The 26,268-nt window shown below is 49.6% G+C and overlaps 3 protein-coding genes across 3 annotated transcripts in view; 2 read left to right on the top strand and 1 right to left on the bottom strand.

The window, feature by feature from the left end:
- LOC119107079 (putative cytochrome P450 CYP44) overlaps positions 1-9,945 on the bottom strand; it is a 53,035-nt gene extending 43,090 nt beyond the window's left edge. The window contains exons 1-8 of the mRNA XM_037230438.1: positions 9,879-9,945; positions 9,539-9,707; positions 8,687-8,810; positions 7,998-8,102; positions 7,069-7,259; positions 2,368-2,566; positions 1,810-1,984; positions 1,292-1,464 (exon numbers count right to left, since the gene is read on the bottom strand). Coding sequence (XP_037086333.1) covers positions 1,292-1,464; positions 1,810-1,984; positions 2,368-2,566; positions 7,069-7,259; positions 7,998-8,102; positions 8,687-8,810; positions 9,539-9,707; positions 9,879-9,896 — 1,154 coding nt within the window. The 5' untranslated portion in view covers positions 9,897-9,945. The remainder of the gene's footprint in view (positions 1-1,291; positions 1,465-1,809; positions 1,985-2,367; positions 2,567-7,068; positions 7,260-7,997; positions 8,103-8,686; positions 8,811-9,538; positions 9,708-9,878) is intronic.
- A 5,560-nt stretch (positions 9,946-15,505) lies between these two features.
- On the top strand, positions 15,506-16,753 carry LOC119107078 (proteasome activator complex subunit 3-like). Its single transcript, XM_037230437.1, has 2 exons — positions 15,506-15,618; positions 16,108-16,753. Exons 1-2 carry the CDS (start codon positions 15,550-15,552, stop codon positions 16,501-16,503), a joined length of 465 nt encoding a protein of 154 aa, XP_037086332.1. The 5' UTR covers positions 15,506-15,549; the 3' UTR covers positions 16,504-16,753.
- A 6,098-nt stretch (positions 16,754-22,851) lies between these two features.
- On the top strand, positions 22,852-25,193 carry LOC119108162 (extensin-1). The gene is made up of 4 exons (XM_037231741.1): positions 22,852-22,941; positions 23,466-23,552; positions 24,129-25,059; positions 25,178-25,193. The coding sequence occupies exons 1-4, from the start codon at positions 22,866-22,868 to the stop codon at positions 25,191-25,193; spliced, it is 1,110 nt and encodes a 369-aa protein (XP_037087636.1). The 5' UTR covers positions 22,852-22,865.
- The last annotated feature ends 1,075 nt before the right edge of the window (positions 25,194-26,268 follow it).

Below are 26,268 nucleotides of genomic sequence, written 5' to 3'. Positions count from 1 at the left end.
TTAGGATACGTGTTTTGTTTGTTGGCCTGTTCCGCTTTTTTCATTTGGCCTCTGCTCCTTTTGACTTTTTCTTGTTTGACCTTTTGCAATTAACTTTTATCCCGTTCAGCTGATTCCTATTCGACTTCCCTCCATTTGACTTCGTGTGATTTGAGTTTTTGCGTTTTGATTTTTTTTTTGTCCTAGAACTATTTCAAAAGCATGCAAAGCATCATTTCTGATTTTGAAAAATATGATTGTTTCAAGAGGCTCTATCTATAAGAAGCCCCACTTATGCGCGAAAATCCGTAACCATTTTCATTCAAATTCATTGCATTTTACTCCGAGCATTAATTTCCATTAACAACAACACTCCAAGCGTTACTTCCAAATTCCAATGTCTCGCGACAATCCCCAAAGAGTGTTTATTTTTTTAGCAAGTTATCTGGTAAGGACCCAGTGTAATGACCCCGCGGCATTTGCAAACTCAGCATTTGTGTATCCATTATTACGCATTTGACGCAAATGGTCTAGCTCCCATCGAAAGTACTCCACAAAGAACAATATATCAAAGCCCTGCGGATGTAAGCCCAAATGATTCCTTTCTTATATGTTTCTGGAAAATGTCCCTTCCACTCATGCATTTACTCTGGCTGGTGGCTTTTCTGTAAGCATCTGCCTGAAATGTACCATCTGATGAGTCAATCAGAAGGTCTAGAAATGGCAATTGGCTGTTCACACTAAGACTGATAGTGATTGGTCCATTTGGTAATGCTCAGTGTCAGAGAGCAAACTGTGATCCTGATATTACCATTATATTGTCAGAGTATTTTTAGTCACATTACTGTTGCCATCATATCCTTTGTATCTGTCGGTAGGCGGCCGGAATTTGATCAAATTCTACATCCGAACACTATCTTTTATTCGATGTAGCAAATCTATCGGAAATACGGCGTTCGCTGCAATGATTGGATACCTGCAAGTCGTGGGGTATCTTTCGTTCCAATGCTGCCGTCGTAACAGAAAATGACACCGTGTTGTTATGGTTTATCCTAAACGCCACTGCAGCTTTGGGACGAAGGGATCAAACCACTCATCAGCCAACAGGGAGCCTGAAAGTACGGCTTGGACTCCGAACCTAGTGCAGGGTCGAAACATTTTTAACAGCCCTTTTGCACTGAAACAGCGGAACCCTTGAACGCGAGCATACCTCTACCAAGACCGCTGGGCATGACTAATGAGCGACACAATGCCTCCCCTAACTGGTTCTTGAATGGATCTCGCTTACTGCTAGGACAAGTCCTAGACTCACCTCAGCGTCTCCTTCAGCACGGCCTTGACGAAGGGCAGCCTGCTAATGACGTCGGCCGTGACCTCCTGGGCCTCGCCGCCGGGCAGCGCGGCGGTGATTTCGCTGTGCAGGCTCTGCTGTGCCGCTGGCGTGTGGGCCAGACACCACAGCGCACACAGCAGGGCCGGCACGGTCTGTCGTGGGACGAGCAGTGACGATGGCACGAGCAGCCAGCACCAGTCGCAGACACACTCCAGCCATACGGAAGGTGGGACCACTAGCGATACTCGTCGACAGTCATTGTAATGTTGGTGTTGCTGAACGGAACAGGGATTCACAGAAAGTCGGTGTACGAAAGATATATTTGGGAAAAGAAAAAGGTGCTGTAGTAGCATCTGCTGATCAGTATTATGAGTTAAAGCCTCAAATCCGCCATGTATGTTTGTAGTCAGGCGCATTTTAACCCATTGCAAAACGCATTTTACATTGGGTAAGATCATTACTGTTTGGCCGCAAAGCCATGAATGATGACAACTGACCGTAGAGAGTCCGTCGTTGAACATAGAGTATGCTATTATGAGCACGTCCTTCCTGGACACTTTGGGCCTGGTCATCAGAAAGCAGAGAAATTTGTACTGGCCGTCTTGCAGCTTGCCTTCCTCAGCCAGCTTTTCAATTTCGCTGATGACATTGTCGAACAGCTCTATTGTGACGCTGAAAAGGGGAAGTGCCGTTTCTGCAGGAGCTCACTGACATTTTACCCAGGGTATACGAGAACGTGACTGAAAAGACTAGGCGTTAGGGTACAAGCAGCCGTAGTGGAGGGCAAATACAAATGAACAACCAAACACAAGAAGAAAAAGAACAAATGATCAGAAGTAAAAGTGGGCTATTGAGAGACAAACTGTTGAGCGCGACACAAGTCATCGAGCAGAGCCTATCGACATCATCGCGCGCCGACTGGTCCACCTTTTCCATCTTGAGAGCGGCGCGCCATGGCGACTCCAGATACGGCATAACCCACGCCGCATTCCGTGGCGGCCTGCCAGTGACGGTGAGCTCGGCGGCTCGCCCAGCAGCGAGACGGACAGCCACACCTGCTGAAGTGGCGCTCAGCAGCAGCCAGCTGCCGCCAGCCGGGCGTGCTGACGTATCTGTAGAGCGGCAGCGAGAACTTGAGGCGGCCTCCGACCTTCGCCACCTGGCGGTTGGCGGCGATCAGCTGCTCGGCTCGCCGCTCGTCGGCGCCACCAGATAGCGCGCCGAAACGCCGCTCCGCGCACACGTGCGTGGCCGCTGTCGGCGCGCGGGGTCCGGTCAGGCCACGCGGTGGTGGTCCCCATTCGCCAGTATTATTGGTTTGTTCTGTGCACTCGGTGATATTACACGCAAGTGGGATGTCAAGTCGCAACATTATTGCGAGAAATGTACCATTCAGCACGCATCGCGCTCAGGAAAGTGGAGCGACAATCACTTATGTCCTCGCGATAGATGTGCACAACAAGCGATGTGGTCACCAACAAATTTACAACAGAGCTAAATGAGGCTCAGTGCCTTGTAGGGACCGGAGGGGCACTCCACGCCAGCATGGCACGGTGGGGAAGGCTACCTTGCCTTCCTCGAGACGCGGGGTGGAGGATCGGTCCAGCGTTGCCGTTCTGTGCTTTTTGGCCGATAAGTTCATGGATGTGTGATATCACCAAATGATTGTTTTTAAACGCTGTGCGTCTCAACCCTGCGTCTGCTTTTCAGACCCTGACGTACGCACAGCTTTCTTTTGTCTCGTGGGAGTTCGAGCCTTCACGTTTATAGCCTTCTGCACACCATGTTGCTGTCAATTGATGGAGGAGGGGGTAAAGAGAACACGCCGGTAAGCAATATAGAAAGCGTGGAGAGCAAGTATCAAAGTACAATGACAAAAAACAGTGTTTTTTGGCGTATTTTGGCATAACATCTTTTGCTTTACTGATCCGAATAAGCGAACCAAAGCATTACTTGACCACATCGAAAACCTGAGAGGCCCAAGATCGTTGTCGGCATCCATAACCATAATTTTAAGGGGTTTGGTCATTGCAAGGCGTGACTATTGATGCACTCTAATTGATGATGCAGTTCAATAACCCTCGGAAGTTATAGTGAGCTACCCGGGACGTGCAGTTTTCGAAGGGTTAAGAATGTGATTGACGTTCCGGGATTGAATGAATTCGTATTGAACCGCTTAATGCGAAAGAAACGAAGCACACAATTTTGGCCAACTTTATCGAAACCGCTGTGAGTGCGCCCTACGGCCATTTGTCGATGGGCATTTCTAACTCAACAATACTGCTCAGGTCAGAGCAATAACTTTCAAGCAGCTGTGTGCGTCCAGTGAGCTAGAATCGGTTTTGACCTAGCGTGGGAATAGGTGTGTGAAAAATTTCATCGCAAAAAGATCGTACGGGAGTGAAAAATTAAATTAAACAAGTGGAACTTATGAGTTAGTGGGAAATGCTGCCGCAAACAATGACATACATTTCAAGTTGGCATGGAAGTAATATCACAAACATGACAAAATGCTCTTGTTTTTCGACACTGTAGGTCATTGCAGTGAAATAGAAAACATTAAAGAATAGTAATTTCACCATAGCGTAATAAGCATCAACAACTGTATAACATCAATGTTTTGATGCCGCACTTTTTACTCCCCTTCCAAAGAATTTTCTTAACGCAAAACAAAGCAAATAAATTCAACGACAAAAACAGCAAGAAATTTAACGGGCATAAAGCATTCAAACAAAAACACCTTGGACTCCTGTACATCAATGCATCAACAAATCAAACACAACATACTGCTGGCTTCTGTTGAAATATGTTCAGGAAATATCAATATTATGTCGCTGTTACTTGCAAAATACCAATGATTATTTCTATTTAAGTAACTTTACCAAGCCTAACCAAAAGAACTTTTACCTCACCTCATCCCGTCTTACGTGTTTGTATCGCAGCAGCCTTTGTGAGTCACTGATTCTTGTAAAATTCCTTCTGGTACTTGCCGTGTAATTAACCAACTTAGCCTAACCTACAATAGCCTATATTTTAAACATCATCTCAGCTTAGCTCACCTATTTCTTGACAGCAGCAGTTGTGATAAAAGCATGATATAGCTCATTTTTTACTGGTTTAAGCTTGTGTTTTGGTTCAATTCATCTGTGTCAGCTTGTTGACACCAGACAAAGTTGACGACACACAAATGCAAACCTCTCAATTCACTTTGAATAACCTAATCTGCTTGTCGTGGTCAGCCTCTGTCAAGGAAAATAGTGGGTATGCTCCACAAAACAACCGCTCTTCTCCAAACATAACATAACTTATAGATGGTCACAAAGCCAGTTTAGCTGCTTGCCTTTTCAGTTGCAGTAAAGGCATCCATCTAAGTTTGGTTATTCATACTTATTGACTTAAAGGTTGAAATGTTAGCTTCGCATTTTAAATGGGATGGTCTGACTATTTGCTGAAAGCTAATACCTACCGCGCATTGTAATTATGCTATGCAGATTAGAGCATTCATGTGCTAAAAAGTGCATATATACAGTACAGTAATTTGCCAGACAGCAAACCATGGCAGCCATGAACGACATCTTGTTAAGGCAGACATGAGGGACCATTGCAACAAATTTGAGGTAAATAATTAAGAGTATGGAATACAATAGTTTAATTGCATGTATTCGGACATCAGAATTTGTCTTATGAACAAAAACTTGATGGATCAAAACAGAAAATGGCTAAATCTGGTCACAACTCATGTGTTAAAAGCAGGTATGGTGGGCAGCTAGCTGCTCCACAGGAGAAACTTATGGCTTTTTAGGGGGTAAGCTTCTTTCTGCTACCCCCCCCCCCCCCTATACATAAACAGAAAGGTAGCATCTTTCGCATAGTTTGGTGACAGACAGGGTGATCCAAACCACCCACAAAGTATTAATAGCAGTCATGCCCACCGTCCTACAAGACAAAAATTCGGAAAAGTAGGAGCAGATCTGCATGAGAAAACACAGTTTCGGAGGGCAGAATTTTGCTACCGAACATTTCTGTATTGGTTGCGACAGGTCTGTCCCAAAGCTTAGATTTATCGTTCTTGGGTACCGCCATGAAAAAACGGCTGTCTAGGGGTATAACAGGGCGACAATGTCGGTTAACGTAAGTTCCGTGCATCATATTATCTCTTTCATTCCTCATGAATTGTTCGCTTTTGGATACATATCAAATACGTTTGGGCGGCAGGCGAATGAATCCAATTTCTGTATGAGATATGCGCAAGATTGCAGTTGGCACATTTTGCGGAGAAATTGGTCAACGTTTTAAGCCATAGATAGTGCCGTTAAAGACAATCGGAAAGAAAGGAAAGATGAAGTCATGCCGCACTCGCATCAGTCCAAGAAAACAAACTAATTAAAAATATGAAGCACTACAGTTTTTCGGTCAAATTTGCTGAATTTTCCACTCCTACATTTCGGGAGTGGTGAAATTTAGTGGTCAAGTTTCTTAGGGGTAAAAGAAATACATGGAGTAAAATTATCTTCCAGACTTTACTGGTGCTTGTACCAGGCTTTGCTTTGCTGGTAGGATGTTTGTGTGGTGCGACCCCCCCCCCAAAAAAAAAGGGGATGTGTGAAAACCTTGCATTTGGCACACAGCTGTAAATTGTTTTCAATGATGTAAACAAACCAATTTTGATGCATGCAAGCGGCTGTAGTCGCTGGGGCTCTCAGGCTCGGAGATACCTGGTGCCCTTGCTCTGTGCATATATCGGCATGATTCAGATGTACGCGAGGCAGGTTGTAGCAATAGATGTACAGGTTCGGTGAGGCCTCAGGTTTATGCCTGATGGGTTCAAGTGAGCTCGGTTTTCGATGCCATCTTAAAATCTCTGAAAGGGAAATGTAGGTTTGGTATGTGTGGTTAGACAATATCAAGTAGGAGTGAAAAATTCCCATAAAATATAGGAAAAAGGAGTGGACAATTCCTCCTTATAAGGTGTTGCTTTACACCAAAAGTCGGCAATTCTAGAACGCTGCGTGCATCCGCGGGAAACATAGTTTAGGTTCCATCCAACAGATGGCAGCTCAAGTCGCCAGGAGGCCTGAGTCCAGACCATCCAGACATTCGCTACCTGCCATCCCAGTACGGTCTGACTGTGCTCGGCGAGGCAGCCTTTAAATCAGAGGTCAGATATGCCATATCGGGTGAGCTTTTTCAGGACGGTGCACGATCGAGGCATCCAAACGTCTTGAACAGGTCGAGCAGTCAGAGCAAGCAGGGCAGATCGATCTGTTCTTAATCTGCTTTTTCCGAGCGCATCTGACCAAGTCAATCAAGGTGTCCTTTACCAAGTGATATTCAGAGCACACTGCACTATTCAGGTGTCTTCCGTCACGTGATAGGCACGGTAGGCAGCACTGTCGAGGTGTCTTCTGTCAAGTGATAGGCAAGGTAGGTAGCACTGTTGAGATGTCTTCCATCAAGTGGCAGGCACAGTAGGCAGCACTGTCGGGGTGTCTTCTGCCAGGTGATAGGCAAGGTATGTAGCACCGTCGAGATGTCTTCCGTCAATGATAGGCACGGTGCGCAGCACTAGCCCCTTACAGCAGCCTTTGCTGCTTCTGCAGCTGTCCTCCACTCGCACACCAATCGCTGTCTACCAACACACACGTCGATACGCTTAATAATGACTGTAGCGTGACGACGAAATCGATGCGCCTGAAAACACCAGCCATTATCACCACCACGGCCGGCGGCCGCTCCCAAACGCGTGCAGCACTCACACTCGAGGCCCCACTTGAAGATGAGCGGTGTGAGCTCTGGCACCTGCCCAGTGTCGTCCAGGTCGCGGTCCACTCTGTCCACGAGGGCGCGGGAGACTGTGTCGACCAGAGGCAGAAAGCAGCTCACCTCCCTGGGCCGCATCATCAGCTGCTGCACCGCGCTCCGCAGACGGTACCAAGCCTCGCCGTTGCTGTGGCAGATATGAGAGTTAGCTGAGCAGCACTGGCTAGAGTTCCGTCGGGTATAGGCTTCAGTAACAGGTAGCTAGTTTCAGTCTAGTTTTGAGCAAGCGACGAAAGCCGTTAAATGTGGCACGCTGCCTTGAAAGTTAAGTCTTCGCATGAAGTTTAGATGTTAGCGCAGTTCAGTTGAACAATATGAGCCGAGAGTTTTAAATACCGATAAGAATTGACCTAGTGTGCCAGGAGGTGCTAGTTAGATAACGTTATCTGGCAAGTCCTTGTTCTAGTGACAAAAGACGAGGCTTCAAACTGTGCTCATGGTCATGAGTGGCTCGTTGACTCGTGACTATGCACACGGCTTAAAACGTAGATCTTTGCCAATGTAACCATTGTTTGCCTATATCACGTCGCTTAGCCAGCATCTTTGGGTGTATGAAAGTTTGATTATTGGTAGCTAACTCAACAGAAACTCGCAATTCAAAATGTCGAGAAAATAATCTAAAGTCCAAGCTTTCTTGCTCATCTAGAGCTTAGGCGGACGTGGAGCTCGATGAGCACCGAAGTGTTTGTCCTTGGTATCACGCCGTGAAATCTTGCGCAGAGTTCAACTGCTCATTGATGCAATGCACTAAGTAGGCTGGGCATTATTCCCTCTCTGATCTGCAGTGAGCACTACAGGCGTCATCACCTAATGTCTGTGTTGGCCGACACCAAGCGCGAACACCGGCGGTTCGAACCAGACTCACGTGTTTCCCAGTCCCAGACTCATGTTGTTCTTCTGTCGGTAAAGCAGAACCAACTCTTGAAGCGGCGGCACTGCGGGATACTTTCCCTCTTGCTGGTGCACCTGCCTGATGGAGCGAAGCGCAACCGTCGTGCTTACTTGGTGACGACACCGCCCATGATGACAGGCGTCGATAGGTGTGGGTCACAAATAGTCACAAATATACACACACATATGTATATATATATATATATATATATATATATATATATATATATATATATTGTTATATTGTATATATATATATATATATATATATATATATATACATATCACTATATGTTGACTTCTTTATTTATTTATTTAATCTGGCCAGATGAGGCCTCGCTGAATGATTCTAATCACGGCGCAAAAGTTTATTTTCCCTATCGACTTTGGGCTGGGAAAAGGGCAGCTACCCTAACAATATTCGGAAAAATAAACGTCATACCGTTATCCGGCGTTACATCACATGGCGTATCGTCAAATGGAATTATCCGGAAAAAGCGAAATTGTGAAAAAATCACCCAAGCAAAAATCATCCCACTTCAAGCCACTCAGAGAACGCGTCGCCACTGCTTCCGCGATAAATTTACTAAAGCGGAGAACGGTCTGGTGCGTAGGCTGCCGCTGCACAGCTGATGGTGACCTCGGAGAGGTCTCGCGACCCACCTCACGAGGTCTGGCTCGAACAGGTGCACCACGGTGCTGGTGCCAAACCTCTCGCGCACCACCGGCCCGTACTGCTCGTACATGCTGCGCAAAGCCTCGTGGTACCGGTTCACGTCGTAGCGTCCTGCAAGTACGGTGGCGGTCACCGCGGTCTGCAGACGCTCATAACTGGCAGCAAAAGTCAGACGGCGGCATAACTGCGACACTTCGTCGTTCTTGTCAAGCCGGGCCATGACAACGAAAGCTGAATGAAAGCGTGAGAAGCTGACGTCTTGTGATAAGACCAAGTTTGACAGCAGACTCTGCACTGTTCCGGTCGGCAATTAACGTTGGTAGACAATGCCGAGGGCAAAGAGGGTGTAGAGTGTAGCTTGAGCTCAGTTCAATCATTTAAAAGATGTTAACTATCAGTTTATGTACACAGATAACTGTGCGAGTGAAGCCATATTACACACATGTTTCAAGGAAAACATGTGAAAAGTTAGATAAGAGTGAGCGACAGTGAGCAACATTGAGTTACGAGAGAGTGAGTGGGTGACGTGAGTGAGCGAGTGACGAGTCATAAGCACACACACACACACACACACACACACACACACACACACACACACACACACACACACACACACACACACACACACACACACACACACACACACACACACACACACACACACGCACGCACGCACGCACGCACGCACGCACGCACGCACGCACGCACGCACACACACACACACACACACACACACACACACACACACACACACACTACGATCGTTCAGAGTAAAAGTTGGCGAGGTCAAAGATGTTCGTCAAGAAGTGGCAAAAAGAACACTTCACGCGCCGGCTTACCTGTCTTGTACGTCCACAGTGAGCCGAGCAGCGGCAGGCTGCGGGGGCCCGGGATGTCGGAGAAAGGTCTCGGAGACGCCCGACAGCGCACAGCCGACAAGTCGGAGACGCGGCGGTGCTGCTGCACGGAGCCTCGACCCCATCTCAGCAGGTGCCCGTGCGCCTCGATCTGCGCCGACACCGCACCGCGTCAGGCGCCGTCACCAATGCGGCCATCAACGCCCACCGGAGGCGCTGCACCATGCCCGAGCCTAGACAAAACACTGCTCTTTGGGAAATAATGACTTTTGGCTCTTAGCTGGCTCCCGTGAGAACGCTGCATACTCCGCAGACTGCTCACCGAAAGCCGAGCCGCCATGATGGTTGAGGTCCCTTCACACCCAGCTGCGGCCTCACCTCCCTCTCTGTACCAGCTCGCGACTTGGACGGGGTCGGCAGAGCAAACGTAAACAACCCGCAAACCATAGGCGTCGTCAGCGGTGAGTGGTAAGTATTGCGCCACGGCTAATTTTCCTCATCATTCTCTGTCCGGATCGCCGGGACTAAGTAGCCTTCTGACTAAAGCACGCCGGTTTTGGAGTAATAAAATATTCCCTAAATCCATCTGTGATTCTCTTTCCAGGTTCGTAAAGCTGTTTGCAATGTTACAATAAGGTATATTGTTTCCTGAAGTCGTCGCCGCTAGCGCGCGTAGTTAGTGCGTGAATCATGCTAACATTATGCGTTTCCAGTAGTTGTGATGAATATAACAAAAGTGTTAGCAGAAAACATCCCACACTGCGAACCAGGAGCGGCGCCAGGCCGCACCGCCGCCGGCGCCAGCGCCTCTCGGGATGAGGGGCAATATTTTCTGGAGGGCCAGGACGTCAACTTTCCAGGGAATCAACCATTCGCCCTTGGTGGCCCCTGGCCTATTTAACACCCGCATTGTCTTAGAGTTCTTCAAACGGTCCAAGAAAACCTCTGACTGATATTTCAGGTCATGGCCCTACAGGTCGTGATTCTTTATGTGACCTATAACCCGTCATTCCGGGCCTATTATGCTCTACAAACAGGCCCTTGATCGTCGGTTCCGTTGGGCCACCTGGGCCCCTCTTCGGACCTCATCGAACACAACCCTTGGTCGGCTCGGGGTCCCTTGCGAACACAGCAGCCTCTGTTAGGAACTGAGGGCCTAACAGAGGAACATAAAAATACAGGGGCTCCGACCAGAGTAAATTACCAGCCCCGGCTTTGTGGCTAATTGAGAAGTGGGCCGTCTTGCCCTGCCGGCACGAAGCTGACTGTGCGGTACTGATGATGTCTGACCAACATATAGAACCATATCGACTCAGAAGGCAGCCGATCTTGTCCCCTTGATCTGGACCCCTTGTCAACCCAGGGCTCCGTTAGGCGCTGTGGGGCCCTGGGGCTGGGGTCCCGATCAATGTAAATGGCTGGCTGTGGCTTTGTCCCCTGCTTGCGAAAGGGGCCCTCAGGCCAGTACCGCCACGAAGCTGACTGCGGTACTGATGATGTCTGACCAACATATAGAACATATCAACTCAGAAGACAGCCGATCTTGTCCCCTTTATCTGGACCCCTTGTCAACCCAGGGCTCCGTTAGGCGCTGTGGGGCCCTGATGGACGCTGGGGCCCCGATCAATGTAAATGGCTGGCTGTGGCTTTGTCCCCTGCTTGCGAAATGGGCCCTCAGGCCAGTACCGCCACGAAGCCGACTGTGCGTTGCTGATGGCGTCTGACCGACGTAACGCTCTCGTCGACTTAGGGCCCCTTATCAGCCGCATGACTCTCTTACTAGCATTAGAGTGCGGGCCGGAACGCCAGAATACGGCCTCCGGCGGGCCTTTAGGGCCCTTCGGGCTCTCAAATTGGGCCATTAACCGCAGGTCCCAAGGGACCCGAATCGGGAACTTAAGGATGGCCACGTGCCCCCGTGCCACCTCTCCGTGGTCTATTGCTACGGTTAAAGCCTGCGGTAAAACCGGAGGTGAAAACGATCACGTTGGTAGCAAAAGTGCAATCGTTGGTGAAATGCTTGTTTTGGCTATAATTCATCTCACGCGGTAGAAGCGTCCAGTTTCGTTATTTTTAGCAAATTTGTGGTGACCGGCTAATGGGGCGCCGTTCTTACTCGTTTTGTCCGTGATTTGTGCTTTATGCAGAGGCTCTCGGTAGGGTCTTGCGCTATTGCGCCGAACGAGCAATGTATGATACGCGTCATTATTGTCATGATTACGATGCACAGTCAACTGTGCGCGCGTCGACAGGAACACTTCTCAATATTACGTCGATGTGCTGATTCTTCCCCTATTAATGTTAAAATAGAGCCAACGAAAAAAATTCAGAACTTGAAGGTTTTCTCTGAGCTCTACATGAGCAAACTTACGTGTGAATTTCTGAAGCTTTCACACGCAGGTCCAAGCTTTCTAATTTAGCCGCCAGGTTCGTTGCTAGCGTTAAGCACACAGTGCGTGGTGTAAGATTCCCCTCTGCTTTCTAGGGCCGTTGGTATTTCCCTGACTAATGCTGATACGTGCGTGGTGCTGATCCGTGGGGATTGCAGGGGAGGAAGTGTCACCAACTGTGGTTTGAAGTGTTCATCGGGTAGGTGGTATCAAGCTCTGTTTTGGCATTTGCATGTCTTTGCCGTGACACATTTTACCAATATGGCCAGGTGCAAACACGCAGATGTAATGGGTTTCGGGCCGTCCATACATCGTGTTGACATATGAATGGGGAGGGGGCTTTGGTCGTCACCGAAACGTGTCAAAGGAGGTGGTCGAACAATGTAGCAGTTTGTTCAGGTGTGATTTCAATCATGAGTTATTTTGATGTTTCAAAACACAGGCCATGGGCTGTTGGCTGATAGCCCTGACAAGCAACAAATAAGTCTGGTTTGCAACCCAAGCTCAGTTGAGTGCTAAATGAGCACCTCCTTTTTGGCACCTAATACCTCACACAATGAAAGCAGGGTAGGCTGGTTTATTCCAGTGTAATCATTGTGTTGCAATGGGAAGGTGTTAAAATTTACTCCCCTCCCTTAAAATATGCAGCTGAAAGTCAGGACAGCCTTGAGTACCCAACAGATGTCTTTGTATAGTTCATTTAGGATTTTGTGCTGGATGGCATAAGTTTTTCTTCTATTTAATGATGCCCATTTGTTCCCCAATGTTGTATTCTGTTGTCAGCATGGTTAAATCATGCGCTTTTGTGTGCTCCTGTGTCATGTTTGTGGGGTCCTTGGCTCTCTGTCTATCCAAAGAGAGATGTGAATTGAGTTTTTTGTTCTTTTAATAGCAAAATTGTTTGTGTGAGGCCACTGTGTTTGTGAATACTACACAGGACATGAATAGATACACTAAAATACAAGGTATCTGATTTCCTGCTTGCAGCACTGATATCAGTGGTCTTAGTCAACTAGCAGTATAAATATTTATCATGACAGCTATTGTTGAGTGAAACTGGCCACTGATTGGTAGTTATGGAACAGTGATATGGACTGCATTTTCTTATTTGGCTGATTTTATGCATTTTGCTTGGTCAGTTGTATTGCTCATCTTCATATATGTATATATGCATTGTGTATATATATATATATATATATATATATATATATATATATATATATATATATATGTATATATATATATATATATGTATATATATATATATATAATATTTTTTATGTTATCAATCATTCTTATCATTTATATGCAACATTTTCAGGAAACTGCTGCCTGTTTGTGGCTAGGGAAACAGTTCTGGTGCACATTAGTGGTCATTGCTTTTCACAGTTTATTGAGTGGGCATAATGCCATATGCCACTGCCACTCACTACCATGACATCTTATGATATTAATTGGTATATTAGGGTGGTTTTGAGAACCTGGGCATACTCCACTAAAACACAGGTTTTGTGCATTAAGAAAATTTTGGTTATTTTGGAAGTGAGTGGTCAAATATTTAGGGGGATGGTCAAGCAGTGGAATGGCCAAGGCTCATGGACAAAGGAAAATGGCTGCACACATGCCAGTCATGCTCATCTTTTATCACAATGTATGGTTTTCTAGCAAAATGTACACATTACATGTAATCTTTGTAAAATTCCAAAGAGAGAACTCAGGTTATGATGGACACATGGCTGAATGCAAAATGTCATCCAGCTCATCTTAGGACACAATAATGTCTGACAACAGACAGACAGAAAACTAGCCAAAACATTGTGTTCTAACAAACCAGATGAAGATGATAACCCCAACACAAATTATTCGGTTTGTGACAAACACCTTACCTCAGAAGAAATGCATGCCGCAACTGTATGCACTCACATCTCAAATTCCAGTGGGTGTTGGCTTTGCAAAAAATTGTGATTTAAAATGAATTTGTCTGGCATGTGTGGAGCCATTTTCCTATTTGAATGAGCCTTGGCCATTCCACTGCTGACCAATATATATATATATATATATATATATATATGTATATATATATATAAATAAATATATATATATATATATATATATATATATATATATATATATATATATACATTTGTGTGTGTGTGTGTGTGTGTGTGTGTGTGTGTGTGTGTGTGTGTGTGTGTGTGTGTGTGTGTGTGTGTGTGTGTGTGTGTGTGTGTGTGTGTGTGTGTGTGTGTGTGTGTGTGTGTGTGTGTGTGTGTGTGTGTGTGTGTGTGTGTGTGTGTGTGTGGTGTGTGTGTGTGTGTGTGTGTGTGTGTGTGGTGTGTGTGTGTGTGTGTGTGTGTGTGTGGTGTTGTGTGTGTGTGTGTGTGTGTGTGTGTGTGTGTGTGTGTGTGTGTGTGTGTGTGTGTGGTGTGTGTGTGTGTGTGTGTGTGTGTGTGTGTGTGTGTGTGTGTGTGTGTGTGTGTGTGGTGTGTGTGTGTGTGTGTGTGTGTGTGTGTGTGTGTGTGTGTGTGTGTGTGTGTGTGTGTGTGTGTGTGTGTGTGTGTGTGTGTGTGTGTGTGTGTGTGTGTGTGTGTGTGTGTGTGTGTGTGTGTGTGTGTGTGTGGTGTGTGTGTGTGTGTGTGTGTGTGTGTGTGTGTGTGTGGTGTGTGTGGTGTGTGTGTGTGTGTGTGTGTGTGTGTGTGTGTGTGTGTGTGTGTGTGTGTGTGTGTGTGTGTGTGTGTGTGTGTGTGTGTGTGTGTGTGTGTGTGTGTGTGTGTGTGTGTGTGTGTGTGTGTGTGTGTGTGTGTGTGTGGGTGTGTGTGTGTGTGTGGTGTGTGGGTGGTGTGTGTGTGTGGTGTGTGTGTGTGTGTGGTGTGTGTGTGTGTGGTGTGTGTGTGTGTGTGTGTGTGTGTGTGTGTGTGTGTGGTGTGTGTGTGTGTGTGTGTGTGTGTGTGTGTGTGTGTGTGTGTGTGTGTGTGTGTGTGTGTGTGTGTGTGTGGTGTGTGTGTGTGTGTGTGTGTGTGTGTGTGTGTGTGTGTGGTGTGTGTGTGTGTGTGTGTGGTGTGTGTGTGTGTGTGTGTGTGGTGTGTGTGGTGTGTGTGTGTGTGTGTGTGTGTGTGTGTGTGTGTGTGTGTGTGTGTGTGTGTGTGTGTGTGTGTGTGTGTGTGTGTGTGTGGTGTGTGTGTGTGTGTGTGTGTGTGTGTGTGTGTGTGTGTGTGTGTGTATTAGTGAGCACACATGTAACTCCACTTTTCTACCAATCTTAAATGCACAGGTTTGCCTTGAATCATGACAATGCTGTCGGCTTTCCAGGCTTACATTCCCAGCCATGGTGTCATCAAGTGAAGCCAAAGAGGCCAAGGCGAAGGTGGAGGACTTCAAGAAAACAGTGACGGCAGAAGGCGAGCGCCTGGTCAAGGAGGTGTTCCCACAGCGCATCCTACACCTCAACGACCTGCTGTCCAAGTCACCATTCACAGCCACCGATCTGTCACAGTTTCACAGTTCATTGAACATTCCCGTGCCGGAGCCGGAGCGCGAGGGCGAGCAGCCGGCCAGCGGCGCCGAACCAGCGGTGACGCGGCGGCCGTCGAGGGCACGCCGGTCATGGTCTTGCCCAGCGGCGCCGTGCCCTGCAACAAGGCCATCACCGACATCATCGAGACGCTCAAGCCGGTGAGAGCGCCGAGCGCGAACTGGTGGGCCTGGATGGCGGTCCAAGGGCTCTTGAAATGTCGTGTCCAGCGAGGATGTCTCGTCAAATTAATGAGTGTGCTTAAATTTGTGTGTGAGAGTAAGTGTTTCGATGGCCTGACCTGTATTTGTTATTTTCGCCATGCAGGAAACATAATAATGTGTTTTCTGGTCATATTAACGCAAATGTATAGATCCTACATGATACATTTATAAAGATGGCAGCACTGCATGTAACGCAAGGCATGATCCAACCATTGATGTGATTTAAAGAACGGCTGTGACAGACAACATTGAGATTGGTTAGCGTGGGAACCTCAGGGGCGATCACATCAGTCGTGAATGTGGTAGAATTCTATCAGAATCGCGGGGATGTGTGACTTATATGCTAATCGGTTATTGGCTGCTGCCCGCTCTGTTGGTGACGCTGTCCTATCTCCTCACCAAGTTAAGTCTGACCCTTGTTTGCAGATAATCCGACAAGTTATGGAAGAGACGAATCTGCTCAAAATGTGGGTGACCTACATGATCCCCAAAATAGAGGACGGCAACAACTTCGGCGTCTCGATTCAGGAGGACACGCTGGGTGAGGTGTCTTCGGCCGAGTCGGAGGCGGCCACGTACTTCCACGAGATGTCGCGCTACTACAGCTTTCGTGCCAAGCTGGTCTCCAAGGTGGCCAAGTACCCGCACCTCGACGACTACCGCCGCGCCGTCTGCGAGATGGACGAGAAGGAGTTCATCTCGCTGCGACTCACGCTCGTCGAGATCCGCAACCGCTACTCCACGCTTCACGACGTCATCAGCAAAAACCTGGAGAAGATCAAGAAGCCGCGCTCGATAAACTCGCACGACACGATGTACTAAGGTGGCGGTGTGGCGGCCAGGTCACCCGTATGCAGGGTCAAGTGCGGTGGAGCTGTAAATTGACGTCGGTTGTGGTCTTGTCGCCGGTGCTGCCCGTAGCCTAAAATTGGTCCCATGCGGGACCGGACTATGGACGCTCGCGGGTGGTGCCAGGAGCCTCTTCCCTGTTCGTGTCTTTGCACCAGTATCGCCACACCGTCCCATGTATTGGACATCTTGTAAGGCATCTTGTTGGTGTCACTATCCGTGATCAACGTGGTGTGATAAATCAGCGTGTCATAGAAGTGAATAAATTCCACACAACGTTCGCTGCATTTTAGCCGAAATAGCTCCCCGTTGCCGGAGAATATCGGCAAGAGGCGCTTGGAGAGTAGGTATTTGAAACGAAGGGTATTCGGCGGTGTCCCCGGTATCTCGATAGGCTCATTTATGATGAAGCTGTGCCACCAGTGGCGTGTTCTGTACCCAGCGCCCGTCAGCTTTACCACGGACTGTCGGGCGTCAGCGCATCATATTGTCGGATCTATGATGGCTCAGGTGTTGGGGGCCCTCTGATTTCTGTGTTCATTTTGCGCACTGTGTTGTCGGGTCATGGTGGAATGATGTTTTGGAAACGTTCTGCGCCCAATGGCGTTAGCGCTTTTGTTGAGATAGAATTGATGGTTATCATACCTTTTTAAGAGCTTAATAGTGCTATTTTGGTCGATGTTTTGACGGCCCACCACACCGATCGCAGATGGAGCAGCTAAAAGCAAGGTTATGGCGTGTCGTCAATTCCAATAGAAAGCGAAAGGATGAATATGGGAAGCGGACCTCGGAAGTCTATGTCTAATCCATGTTTGAACTTGACGCGCCAATCAGGAGTGCTGCCGCCAGTCAACAAAATTTAGAAAACAGACATTCTTCAAACGGTCCAACATCGTCATTAATCTTCTTGATATGTGCCCTGGGCCGTGTGATCTCCGCAAAGACATCACCCTACTGAACTCCCACAGCGAGTCGTGGCCGTGGGAAGTCGGCCCTAAGCTGCAGAGCCTTGAGGTCGGCCTACCGCTCCCACAACACGCGTAGCGCCCGGGGCAGACGGCAGCACTGCAGGTGACCGTTACTCGCCGGCCGCTCAGGACGCCGCTGGTGTGGCCGGATCGGTCGGCCGGCGTGCGCGCTCATCCACCCGGCCCACGTGCGGCGTGATCGGCGCGCGCCCCCATTCTGGCGCGGTGCGCGGCCATTGTGCCGCGGCGCCAGCTGCGCCAGCGGCGTGAGCACGCCTCCGCGGTCGGGTTTTCACCTGTCAAACAGGCGGGCGGCGCGCGCCCGCAGCCGCGAGGACCGACGTGCGTGGCCCGAAAATGTTCGGGCCAAGCTCACCGGCTGTAAGACGACATTGTATGGGAAATGGCTCAGCGATGCCAGCAATACGGGTGTGACGTGTTAAGTAATGGATGTTGGCACTGGCGGCATAGCCTTCGTCGATACTCAAGATGAACCCTCGGCACTCTGGGAGTGTTTAAGCATGGCACCGAGCGCTGCTTACTGGCTAGTGATGCGACTGTTGGTGTTTTGATCAGAACTGATGGCAGTTGGAAGCCCAGCTCAGACGTCAGCGGCTCGGAGCCGCGGTGGTCAGTATGACAGTGTGACAGACGACAAAGGAAAGTGCGATCTCACTGGCGCCAGCGCGCGCCCCTGTGTGCACTAGGTCACGCCAGTGCGCGCCCCTGTGTGCACTAGGTCACGCCAGCGCAGGCCACCTGTAAGGCGTAGCTGAATGCGTCGCCCACAAAGTGCATGACCATTTCAGCAGTGTCTCTGACATGATCGGTATAAATCAAAAGTGATGCGGAACCGGGCAGTGCTGTGCATCACAAGTGATTGTCGAATGATCACCCATATCCATAAACTTGAAAGGCTAGTGGAATGCTTGACGATAGCAACCATACAGGTGCCTAACCTGGTCGAACCTGACTATCTTTCCACCAAAATAGATGCGTTTTCCCAGAACTTCGTTCACAGGCAATTCATGCACCTATGTTCCACGGATGTTTTTGTCTTTGCGCGCAAAAGCCCCTTTGCCTGCCAAATTTTTTAGCTGACGTTTGTGAATAAGCTCTAAAACATCGCTTAAATAAAATACAAATCTTGTTTTGAGCAAGTGTTTTTGTAAACCGTGCGTCCAGCACTATGCGCACATAGTGAGGTTTATGATTGTTTCAAACATGTTTTGAGTTACATGTTATTTGCTATCCGATTCGTTTGCAGATGTTTTTTTGACTTGAAGATTGCCACTTTTTATTTCGTTTATTTTAAGGCCACAGACATTTGGCGTGCCTACACTTCTGCTGCCTGTTCGTGACTGCCTTTGGAACATACGTTTCCTGACTTCGGCTACTGCTATGTTCCAAAGGTGTATGCTCTTGTTCCATAGATGTGGGAAAATGGGTGGGGGAAATACATATGAGATGAGGATGGAATGAACCGAACGAGCCCAAATAGGACCAGATGGGACGGCACGTGCTGACCAGAGCCTGACGGAACCAGACAGTACCACATTTGACCAAACGCAAGCAGACAGGACAGACGGGCCACAGGACAGCAGTTGTATCGATCCGCCGCAGTCACACGCCGGTTTTTTAGTGCAAGTAAGTTATTCTTACAACGCGTGTATTCTTCTGTAATCCCGGGGGCGGGACTGAGCAGGTTTGCTTCAGATGTGTAACGCGACGTACCTATCCGCCGCGGGCCACGTGCTGTTTTTCCGATGTGCGAGCACGTTTTTTGTTACGTCTGGCCAGCGCGCTCTTTCCGGACATGCGTGCGAGGACGATCAATAGGGGCGGCCCGTTAAAAGCGCCGCTATGTCGAGCGTCTATGAACGTCCCCACCCTGTCGGAGTAGGGACGTTCAAACGAGAACACTGGTTCGTCCGGACAGTGCAGTAGCAGTGACAGTCGGCTGTCGGAGGGACATTGATACAACGCGGTGATGGGGGAGCATATCGGTCTAGCGCGCTGACGGCCGGGCGCCCGGCGCCTACACCTCTGAGCAATGTAGGCTCGACAGAGGAATCGACGATCTGCGGGGATTCTGAGATCCCATCCCCTTTTCCTCTTATCAGACAATTAAGAGTAAGCATTCTGTAGGAATGTTAGGCCAGGAATGTTTAATCTAAAAATATGTAGCTAATGTGTGTTGTATGACGTGCCGGCCCCTGCCTGGCATTTTGAATGCGCTTCAATGCATGGTCTGCGGGAAAATAGCAGATAAACGAATAAATGTGTGACCTGAATTTTGTGCTATGAGAGTGGATGTGTCGTGATCAGGTCCATGCTTATATATCAAATTAATGATCTTGCACAGCTCATACATTGCGTACAACTCGGGGCGACTGTTAATTTTCCACGAGTGCAATGAAAAGGTTTTTGTCACCACGGGCTAAACGCGTCACTGATGCTTCGCGTTATGACTCCTCGCAGGGAGCGGTGGAGAAAGTCCTAAAGTGTACGTAGGCAGTTGTCTAGCCGTGGGTTGAAAGGTCCCACTCCGCGCAGAAATTAGGGAATTGGCTGTTGGTCGATCTCACCGCGACTCACAGGTGAGGTGGGACGCATTTTTGCACGCCGCTGGCCGCTGGTGAGAGTAGCAGTAGCACGTGACGGGTACCTTTGATGGACTTGCAACTCGCAGAACGTGATACTCGCTTTTCAGCTGTCTTCTTGCGACTCCCGGGAGATGGAAGTCGGAAAAGGGCGTTGGTCTGTCGGAAAAGTTGGTTGATGTTTTTCCGTAACTGGATTGGTTCGCGGCCACAGAAGGAGGCTAGCTAAGATAACCATGAGTAACTGACCCTGAGCAGCGGCAGTGAATTCGGTCACTGAGGGTGCTGTTATTAAAATCATTAAAGCAATTCCGGAAGGCGAGGTTTGTACATATGAGCCGATGGGGATTCGGCGTGCCGAGGGGGATTCCGGCATTATTCAGTGACCAGAGAAGATGGGGGCTATGTGGTGATGCGGCGCTGAGTCTTGCACCAGGTGGCTACTATTTACTGGGGACAAATTCCGAGGTATGCGTGGTGTAGGCCGTGTGGTTCCGCTCATAATTGAGGGGGTCTGATCGTTGTACATAACCTGCGCAGACTGTGTGTAACGACCACACTATAGGCCTCCTTTTGATGTGGCCGGTGACAAGCATGCATGAAACGGTATGAATGTATGAATGCTGGTTGAGGATTCCCAGTAAAGTGACGTTTGCTGCCCGTGTTAAGACGAAAGCATCTGTTTCGTAAGAGCCCATGCAATGTCGGTGCGCCAATGTTTTTCCCACCACTTGCAGTCGCGCCTGTTAGTCGGTTATTGACAAAGAATTGCCTCCATGATAATTGTCTGCGGACCAATACAGTGCGCCAACTAGCCAACAGCCGCCAGTAACAAAGACATGCATATTTAATCTAAGCAAATATTATTATTGCCGGGAGACCTATTACTCCCAACCAAACCTAAGGCCAAATTAACTCCCAAAATGTTTTTTTTTCTTTCGTGGAGTTAATTATTAGTGAGCACAGCCACTATCTTTAGAAAGGTATTCATAATGTATTAAACAACGTCATGTGCGGGCATGAACTTCAAAAACCATGCAGGATTTTCACCTAAATCATTGAGTCAGTCATGGCACTTGTTGCTTTTATGTAAGTTGGGCTTTGGGAGCCTTGTGATTGCCATTTGGTGTCCGTAAGAAATACGTCGGGTGAGAACGACAATATTGCAAAAAAAAAGAAAAAAGCGGAGCCATTGCTCCAAGTTACGCGCACAGGAAAAACCAAGTTGAAGGAAACGACGACGGTATAACTCGGAAAATCATTACGCGTAGCATAATCGTGGCCAGTATGGGAGATGCCGCCTGAGAGTGGAGCGAGAAAACCCGAAAATGCTAACTCACGATATAAGTGGAAAATCCCCCGCGTAAGTGTTTGTGGCGCGGCCTTGTCGGCAGTAAGCCGGCGTATGCATGGGTGTTGTGTAGGTATAGCTCCTGTGTAATGTATAGCTATTGTGTAGCATATAAATATTTTTGGGTGGCCTGCGTCATTTTTCACTGCTCAGCCCCACTCCCTGCTCACTTCGCGAAACTCCATCTCTGTTCGGTTTGAAACAAACAGATGAACCAAGCTAGATTCGTTTTACAGTTCTATTGAGATCATAACACTTCTATGGAAATAGTTTTACAACGGATAGTTACCGAAGACGATCGTGTGTTTGAAGAACCATATTCATCAGAAGCATGTAAATGCTTTGTCCAAGTGCATAAAGCAGGCACGCATCTTAAAAACATGTAACGTTGTTAAATCTCTGTCCAATCATCAACGTCTCAAAAAGTTATGACATAGCAGCGCGGATGGAATTATTGTTCGGACTATCCTCCGTGTCTGGTGTGTTAGTTTGTACAGAACGTTTCGACCATTGACTCTCTGACCGTCGTCAGGTGTCCTGGTGTTCTGAGAAGGACTGGATAATGCTTGGCTGTCTGTCATGTATGCGGTAAGCTATGTTTGCCATGCTGTCAGTCAATTAAGATAATCAGAGTAATTATTCCATCCGCGATACTTACTGCTCGTCTCATTCCTCCAATAGAGCGTATAACATGTGCTCTATATGTCCCCGCCATCTTTCACTTGTTTTCACGTGTCCCATTTCTCCCGAGCCCGTCTCCAGGCGCGCTAACGTGAGGCGCTAGGGCCTGTTGACTACCAACGATTGATAAAGATAAACAATCCATAAAAGTCCAGAAATCGAAATGAAATCGTGAAATCGTGGTCACCAACACCAGATATAAAGGACATGGCGATTTTATTTCACTCAACCTCGATCACCGCATGGCCAAGGAAATGACAGGATTTGAATGGCGTTATTATGGTGTCATAGACACCTGGATGACCTTGAGATGGTCATTCGCGGAAATGTAGCCCAAAAACTAGGGTAGGCCTAGGTCTTAAGAAAGGCAGGAGGTGAACAGCTCCGAATGATCGTCAAGATGGCTATTGTAGCCCAAGACCCTATACAAATGTGGAATACTCTCTTCAACCCGGACAAGTCTGCGATCCACATGTAGCCGACGCCGTGTGACATCACATGCAATTTCACCCCATTCAATCCAGCACCACCAAAAGGAAATACGTACACCTCGGATCACGTGCCATGTCGTGTTTCTGAGGAACCCACTCGTCGCAGCTGTAAAGAGCGACAAAGCCAGACCATGCCGTGGTGATACCAATGCGTGACGTCACCGCCCCAACTGCGGGCGCCGGTAAAACTGCGGCTACCGCCTGGACTGCTCCAGTTGCGGCGATGATCGTGAGTCGGACGATGGGTGCCACTCGGCTGCCGCTGGCACTGCTGTGCTTGCTGTGTGGACGGGCGTCCGCCAGCCAAGTGGATTCAGGTGAGTGCAGCAGCGCTCAGCCCATGTCGTCCCTATCCGAACCCACGTCTGGTTCATGTCCAGCGAACGATGTGAGTACTCATCTGAAGCACCCTGTCTGTAGTGATCACTCAGCACGATGTCCAGGCTACATCGGATCCTTGGAAAAATGGGTTCGGTGAGTACTATGTACTTCAGGGTAGCTAGATTTTAACAAGATTTTATCTTAGGCTTTTGATTGGAGGGATTTCCGGTATCCGCACCCACGGTAAGCAGTGCTTCCTGCAAGAGCTGCCGGTTACCAGATACAAGCCTTGGTTGTAGCGCGTCTCACCATTGGCAGCATGACCAGCATCAGACGCGTGCCATCGATCTTCCCGCCACGGCTTGCATCGCTCGTCATCATCGCACGTGACAATCACACTTCTGGACGCTGATATGAGCGTCCATTCCATTGCAGAGTTGCAAGCAATTTATTTGGTATTTGGGAAAATTTTAGCGCTTGGGATAAGTGCAAATCACCTATTTTTTCTGATGTGCCCCAGTGACAGCTCAGCTGCTGGCGGAAGTGAACGGTGCAGCCGATACGGACAGCTCCGGCACCAAAACCCAGCGCAGCGTCTTCCACCACGGTCAGTGTGGGACGGTGAGAGGGCTCGTGGTCTTCCCCCCCCCCCCCCACGGTCAGTGTGGGACGGTGAGAGGGATTGTGGTCTTCCATCCCCGTTAGTATGGGCCGGTAAGAGGGGTCGTGGTCTTCCACCCCCCCCCCCCCCCTCCCCCGGTCAGTGTAGGCCGATGAGAGAGGTCGTGGTGTCTCACCCAGATGGGTGTGAACCGGTGCGAGGGGTCATGGTGTTTCACCCCGTTGAGTGTGGGTCGGTGAAAGGGGTCATGGTCAGCTGACTGGTGAGTGCGGGGGCTGCAGCCTGGGTATAACAAGGCTTGGCTGGGGATCGCACGAGAGGGCTTCATCTCTCCGGTCGTGTATTGTGAAGACCTGGCGCGACGATTCCACGTGGCACGCGGTTGTAGAGTGTACCTCCCCGGGCAGTGTCCTGCAGTGTGCGCGCCAAAAGTCAATTTTTTCTGGTTCATGCACACTCAAGGAACGACATTGCTGGCTAGCACCACAAGCCCTGTTATGCTGTGTGCTTGCACCCGTCAAACATGTGAAATGCTTTATTAATGGAACTGCTCGTTTTCAGATCACTATTCCGGATATCCCGAGGGTTATGCGCCTGTTGGCTACCAAGATCCGTATCACGCTCCGCTTCAGTTCGGAGCTCGCATCCCAGAACACCCACTGAATGAACACTTTCGGAAGCTGCAGAAAGCGCAGGCTGTCGAGTATGCACCGATCTATAACAAACACGGCAAGCTGCATTACAAGCCCAAGTACTACGAGTACCCCAAGTACAAGAAAACCAAGTATGTTGCGAAGCCGGAACACTCCTATCCACCTGCTCACGACCCATACACGACTAGACCTGCGTCTTCACCTCACTATGCGCCGCCCGCGCCTGCCCATGACCCCTATGCCCGCTTGCCTCCTCCTGCCCCATTCCCTGTGCACGTGACGACCCCGCCCGCCCCTCTCCACAAGTTTCCACACGAACCCCGCGGCTACACGGAGCCCGCCTTCCGCGGCTACCGCTTGCCCGAGTCGTACCACGTCGCTCCCGAGTCTTACCACGTGACCGAGGAGTTCCACGTGACCGAGACGTACCCAGTGGTGGAAGCGTACGTGCCGCCGGCGCCACCCGTGTACCGGCGGCCGACACACGGGCACCGCGCCGGCAAGGCGCTGGGACGCTTCTCCTTCAACCCCGAGCCGTTTATCGAGACGATCGCAGTCGCGTACCACGAGAATGAGCGCAACTTCGGCAGCCGCCGCCAGCCCAAGCACCACGCGCCGCCGCCCGAGGGCTACCCTGCGTACCGGCCCGAGTACGCGCCTCACACGCCCGAATACGCGCCACCGCACGCGCAGGAGTACATGGCGCCACACGCGCAGGAGTACGCGCCACCGCACGCGCAGGAGTACGTGGCGCCACACGCGCAGGAGTACGCGCCACCGCACGCGCAGGAGTACGCGCAACCGCACGCGCAGGAGTACGTGGCGCCGCACGCGCAGGAGTACGCAGCGCCGTCGCCGGTGGTGGGCAGCGCGCGAGCGCGGCAGCGTGGGTTCGGACGCCGGCCACGGGTGACCTTCCCAGGTCACGGCGTGTACGGCGGTCGCGCCAGCCCCCAGCGGACCGTTACCCTGACGCCGTACCGCGTCCACGTGGGTTCCCTGCTCGGACTGACCGCGGCAGGCTCGCAGACGTCCCAGGTGGTGGACACGGTCGGTGCGGATCTGGCGGACGGCGGCGAAGGTGGAGCGGAGGCAGAGCAGAGGAGGCATAGTGCGGCCCCGTGACCCGCGCGTTCGCTAGAAGGTAAGCGGTGTGCTGTGCTGTTGAGCGGATTCACGGCTGTGGTGAGGAGGGCTGACCTTCTTTGCCAGTCCTTGTCTTGGTTTGCAATGTTCGTTATTAGTGATTCTATCCGAAAGATAGCTTTAAATTATTCCGTAGTGGCCATGGCAGTCGAATAGGGCGAGGAGGGGCAGGACAAGTCACCCTTTTAACTTTGAGACAAAAATTAAGCATCATGCGCTCCATCAAAGTCCAAATCAAACACCTGCTGAGGCTCAGGGAGATTAGTACTCGATATCACATCTCACGATTCCAATTAATTTGGAATGCCCAACCATGCCGCTGATATGCAGAACTGCTCGGGCTGTCGACAACTTATTTTACCCTACTTCTAGTATTGCGGTTTTTGAGTGAAGTTCACATGGCACAAACGCCTCTGTATTGGGGTTGTCAGCCACAACAAAGGGTAACTTGACGCATTGCTGTTTTGTTATTGGACATTGCACGAGAATGTGCCAAAGCAGGGCCGTAGTTTCGCAAACTAAATGGAGGGGCTGAGCAGAGAAAAACGGCTACGCGTGCTCGCAAAATACCCGCCACAACGGATTTCTTCCCATATTTAGCCCCCACCCTTTCAGCTCAAAGTCGGAGGGCGCCTAACCCCTTGCCGCCAACGGAACAGGAGACCACGTCGCTGTATCGCAGATTGCACCTGATTGAGGCCAACACGTGTTCTGCGTGATGGTTCACACTGAGTGAGACCATCGTGCGTCGCACATCTATGTTCCTCGCAGCCGTTGTCATCTGTCGCCGCAGATGGAGATGTCACGGTCAAGCACACCTCCGTCCATCCGTGACCGTGTGCGTGGGAGAGCGGGAGCCGCCGCCAGCTGACGGGAGTCGCCTCTGCAGCGCCCACCCGTCC

This window comes from Pollicipes pollicipes, unplaced genomic scaffold (genome assembly GCF_011947565.3).
Source record: "Pollicipes pollicipes isolate AB1234 unplaced genomic scaffold, Ppol_2.1 Scaffold_6686;HRSCAF=7923_pilon_pilon_pilon, whole genome shotgun sequence".
In the NCBI taxonomy this organism is placed as follows: domain Eukaryota; kingdom Metazoa; phylum Arthropoda; class Thecostraca; order Pollicipedomorpha; family Pollicipedidae; genus Pollicipes; species Pollicipes pollicipes.
This window is presented reverse-complemented; position numbering and strand designations above follow the sequence as displayed.

What these genes read in the sequence shown, in the direction of transcription:
- LOC119108162 (XM_037231741.1), top strand. Translation starts at nt 22,866, where the DNA reads ATGGGTGCCACTCGGCTGCCGCTGGCACTGCTGTGCTTGCTGTGTGGA. An exon ending in CGCCAGCCAAGTGGATTCAG is followed by an intron (nt 22,942 to 23,465) that starts GTGAGTGCAGCA and finishes GATGTGCCCCAG; the next exon opens with TGACAGCTCAGCTGCTGGCG. An exon ending in GCGCAGCGTCTTCCACCACG is followed by an intron (nt 23,553 to 24,128) that starts GTCAGTGTGGGA and finishes GCTCGTTTTCAG; the next exon opens with ATCACTATTCCGGATATCCC.
- LOC119107078 (XM_037230437.1), top strand. Translation starts at nt 15,550, where the DNA reads ATGGTCTTGCCCAGCGGCGCCGTGCCCTGCAACAAGGCCATCACCGAC. An exon ending in TCATCGAGACGCTCAAGCCG is followed by an intron (nt 15,619 to 16,107) that starts GTGAGAGCGCCG and finishes CCTTGTTTGCAG; the next exon opens with ATAATCCGACAAGTTATGGA.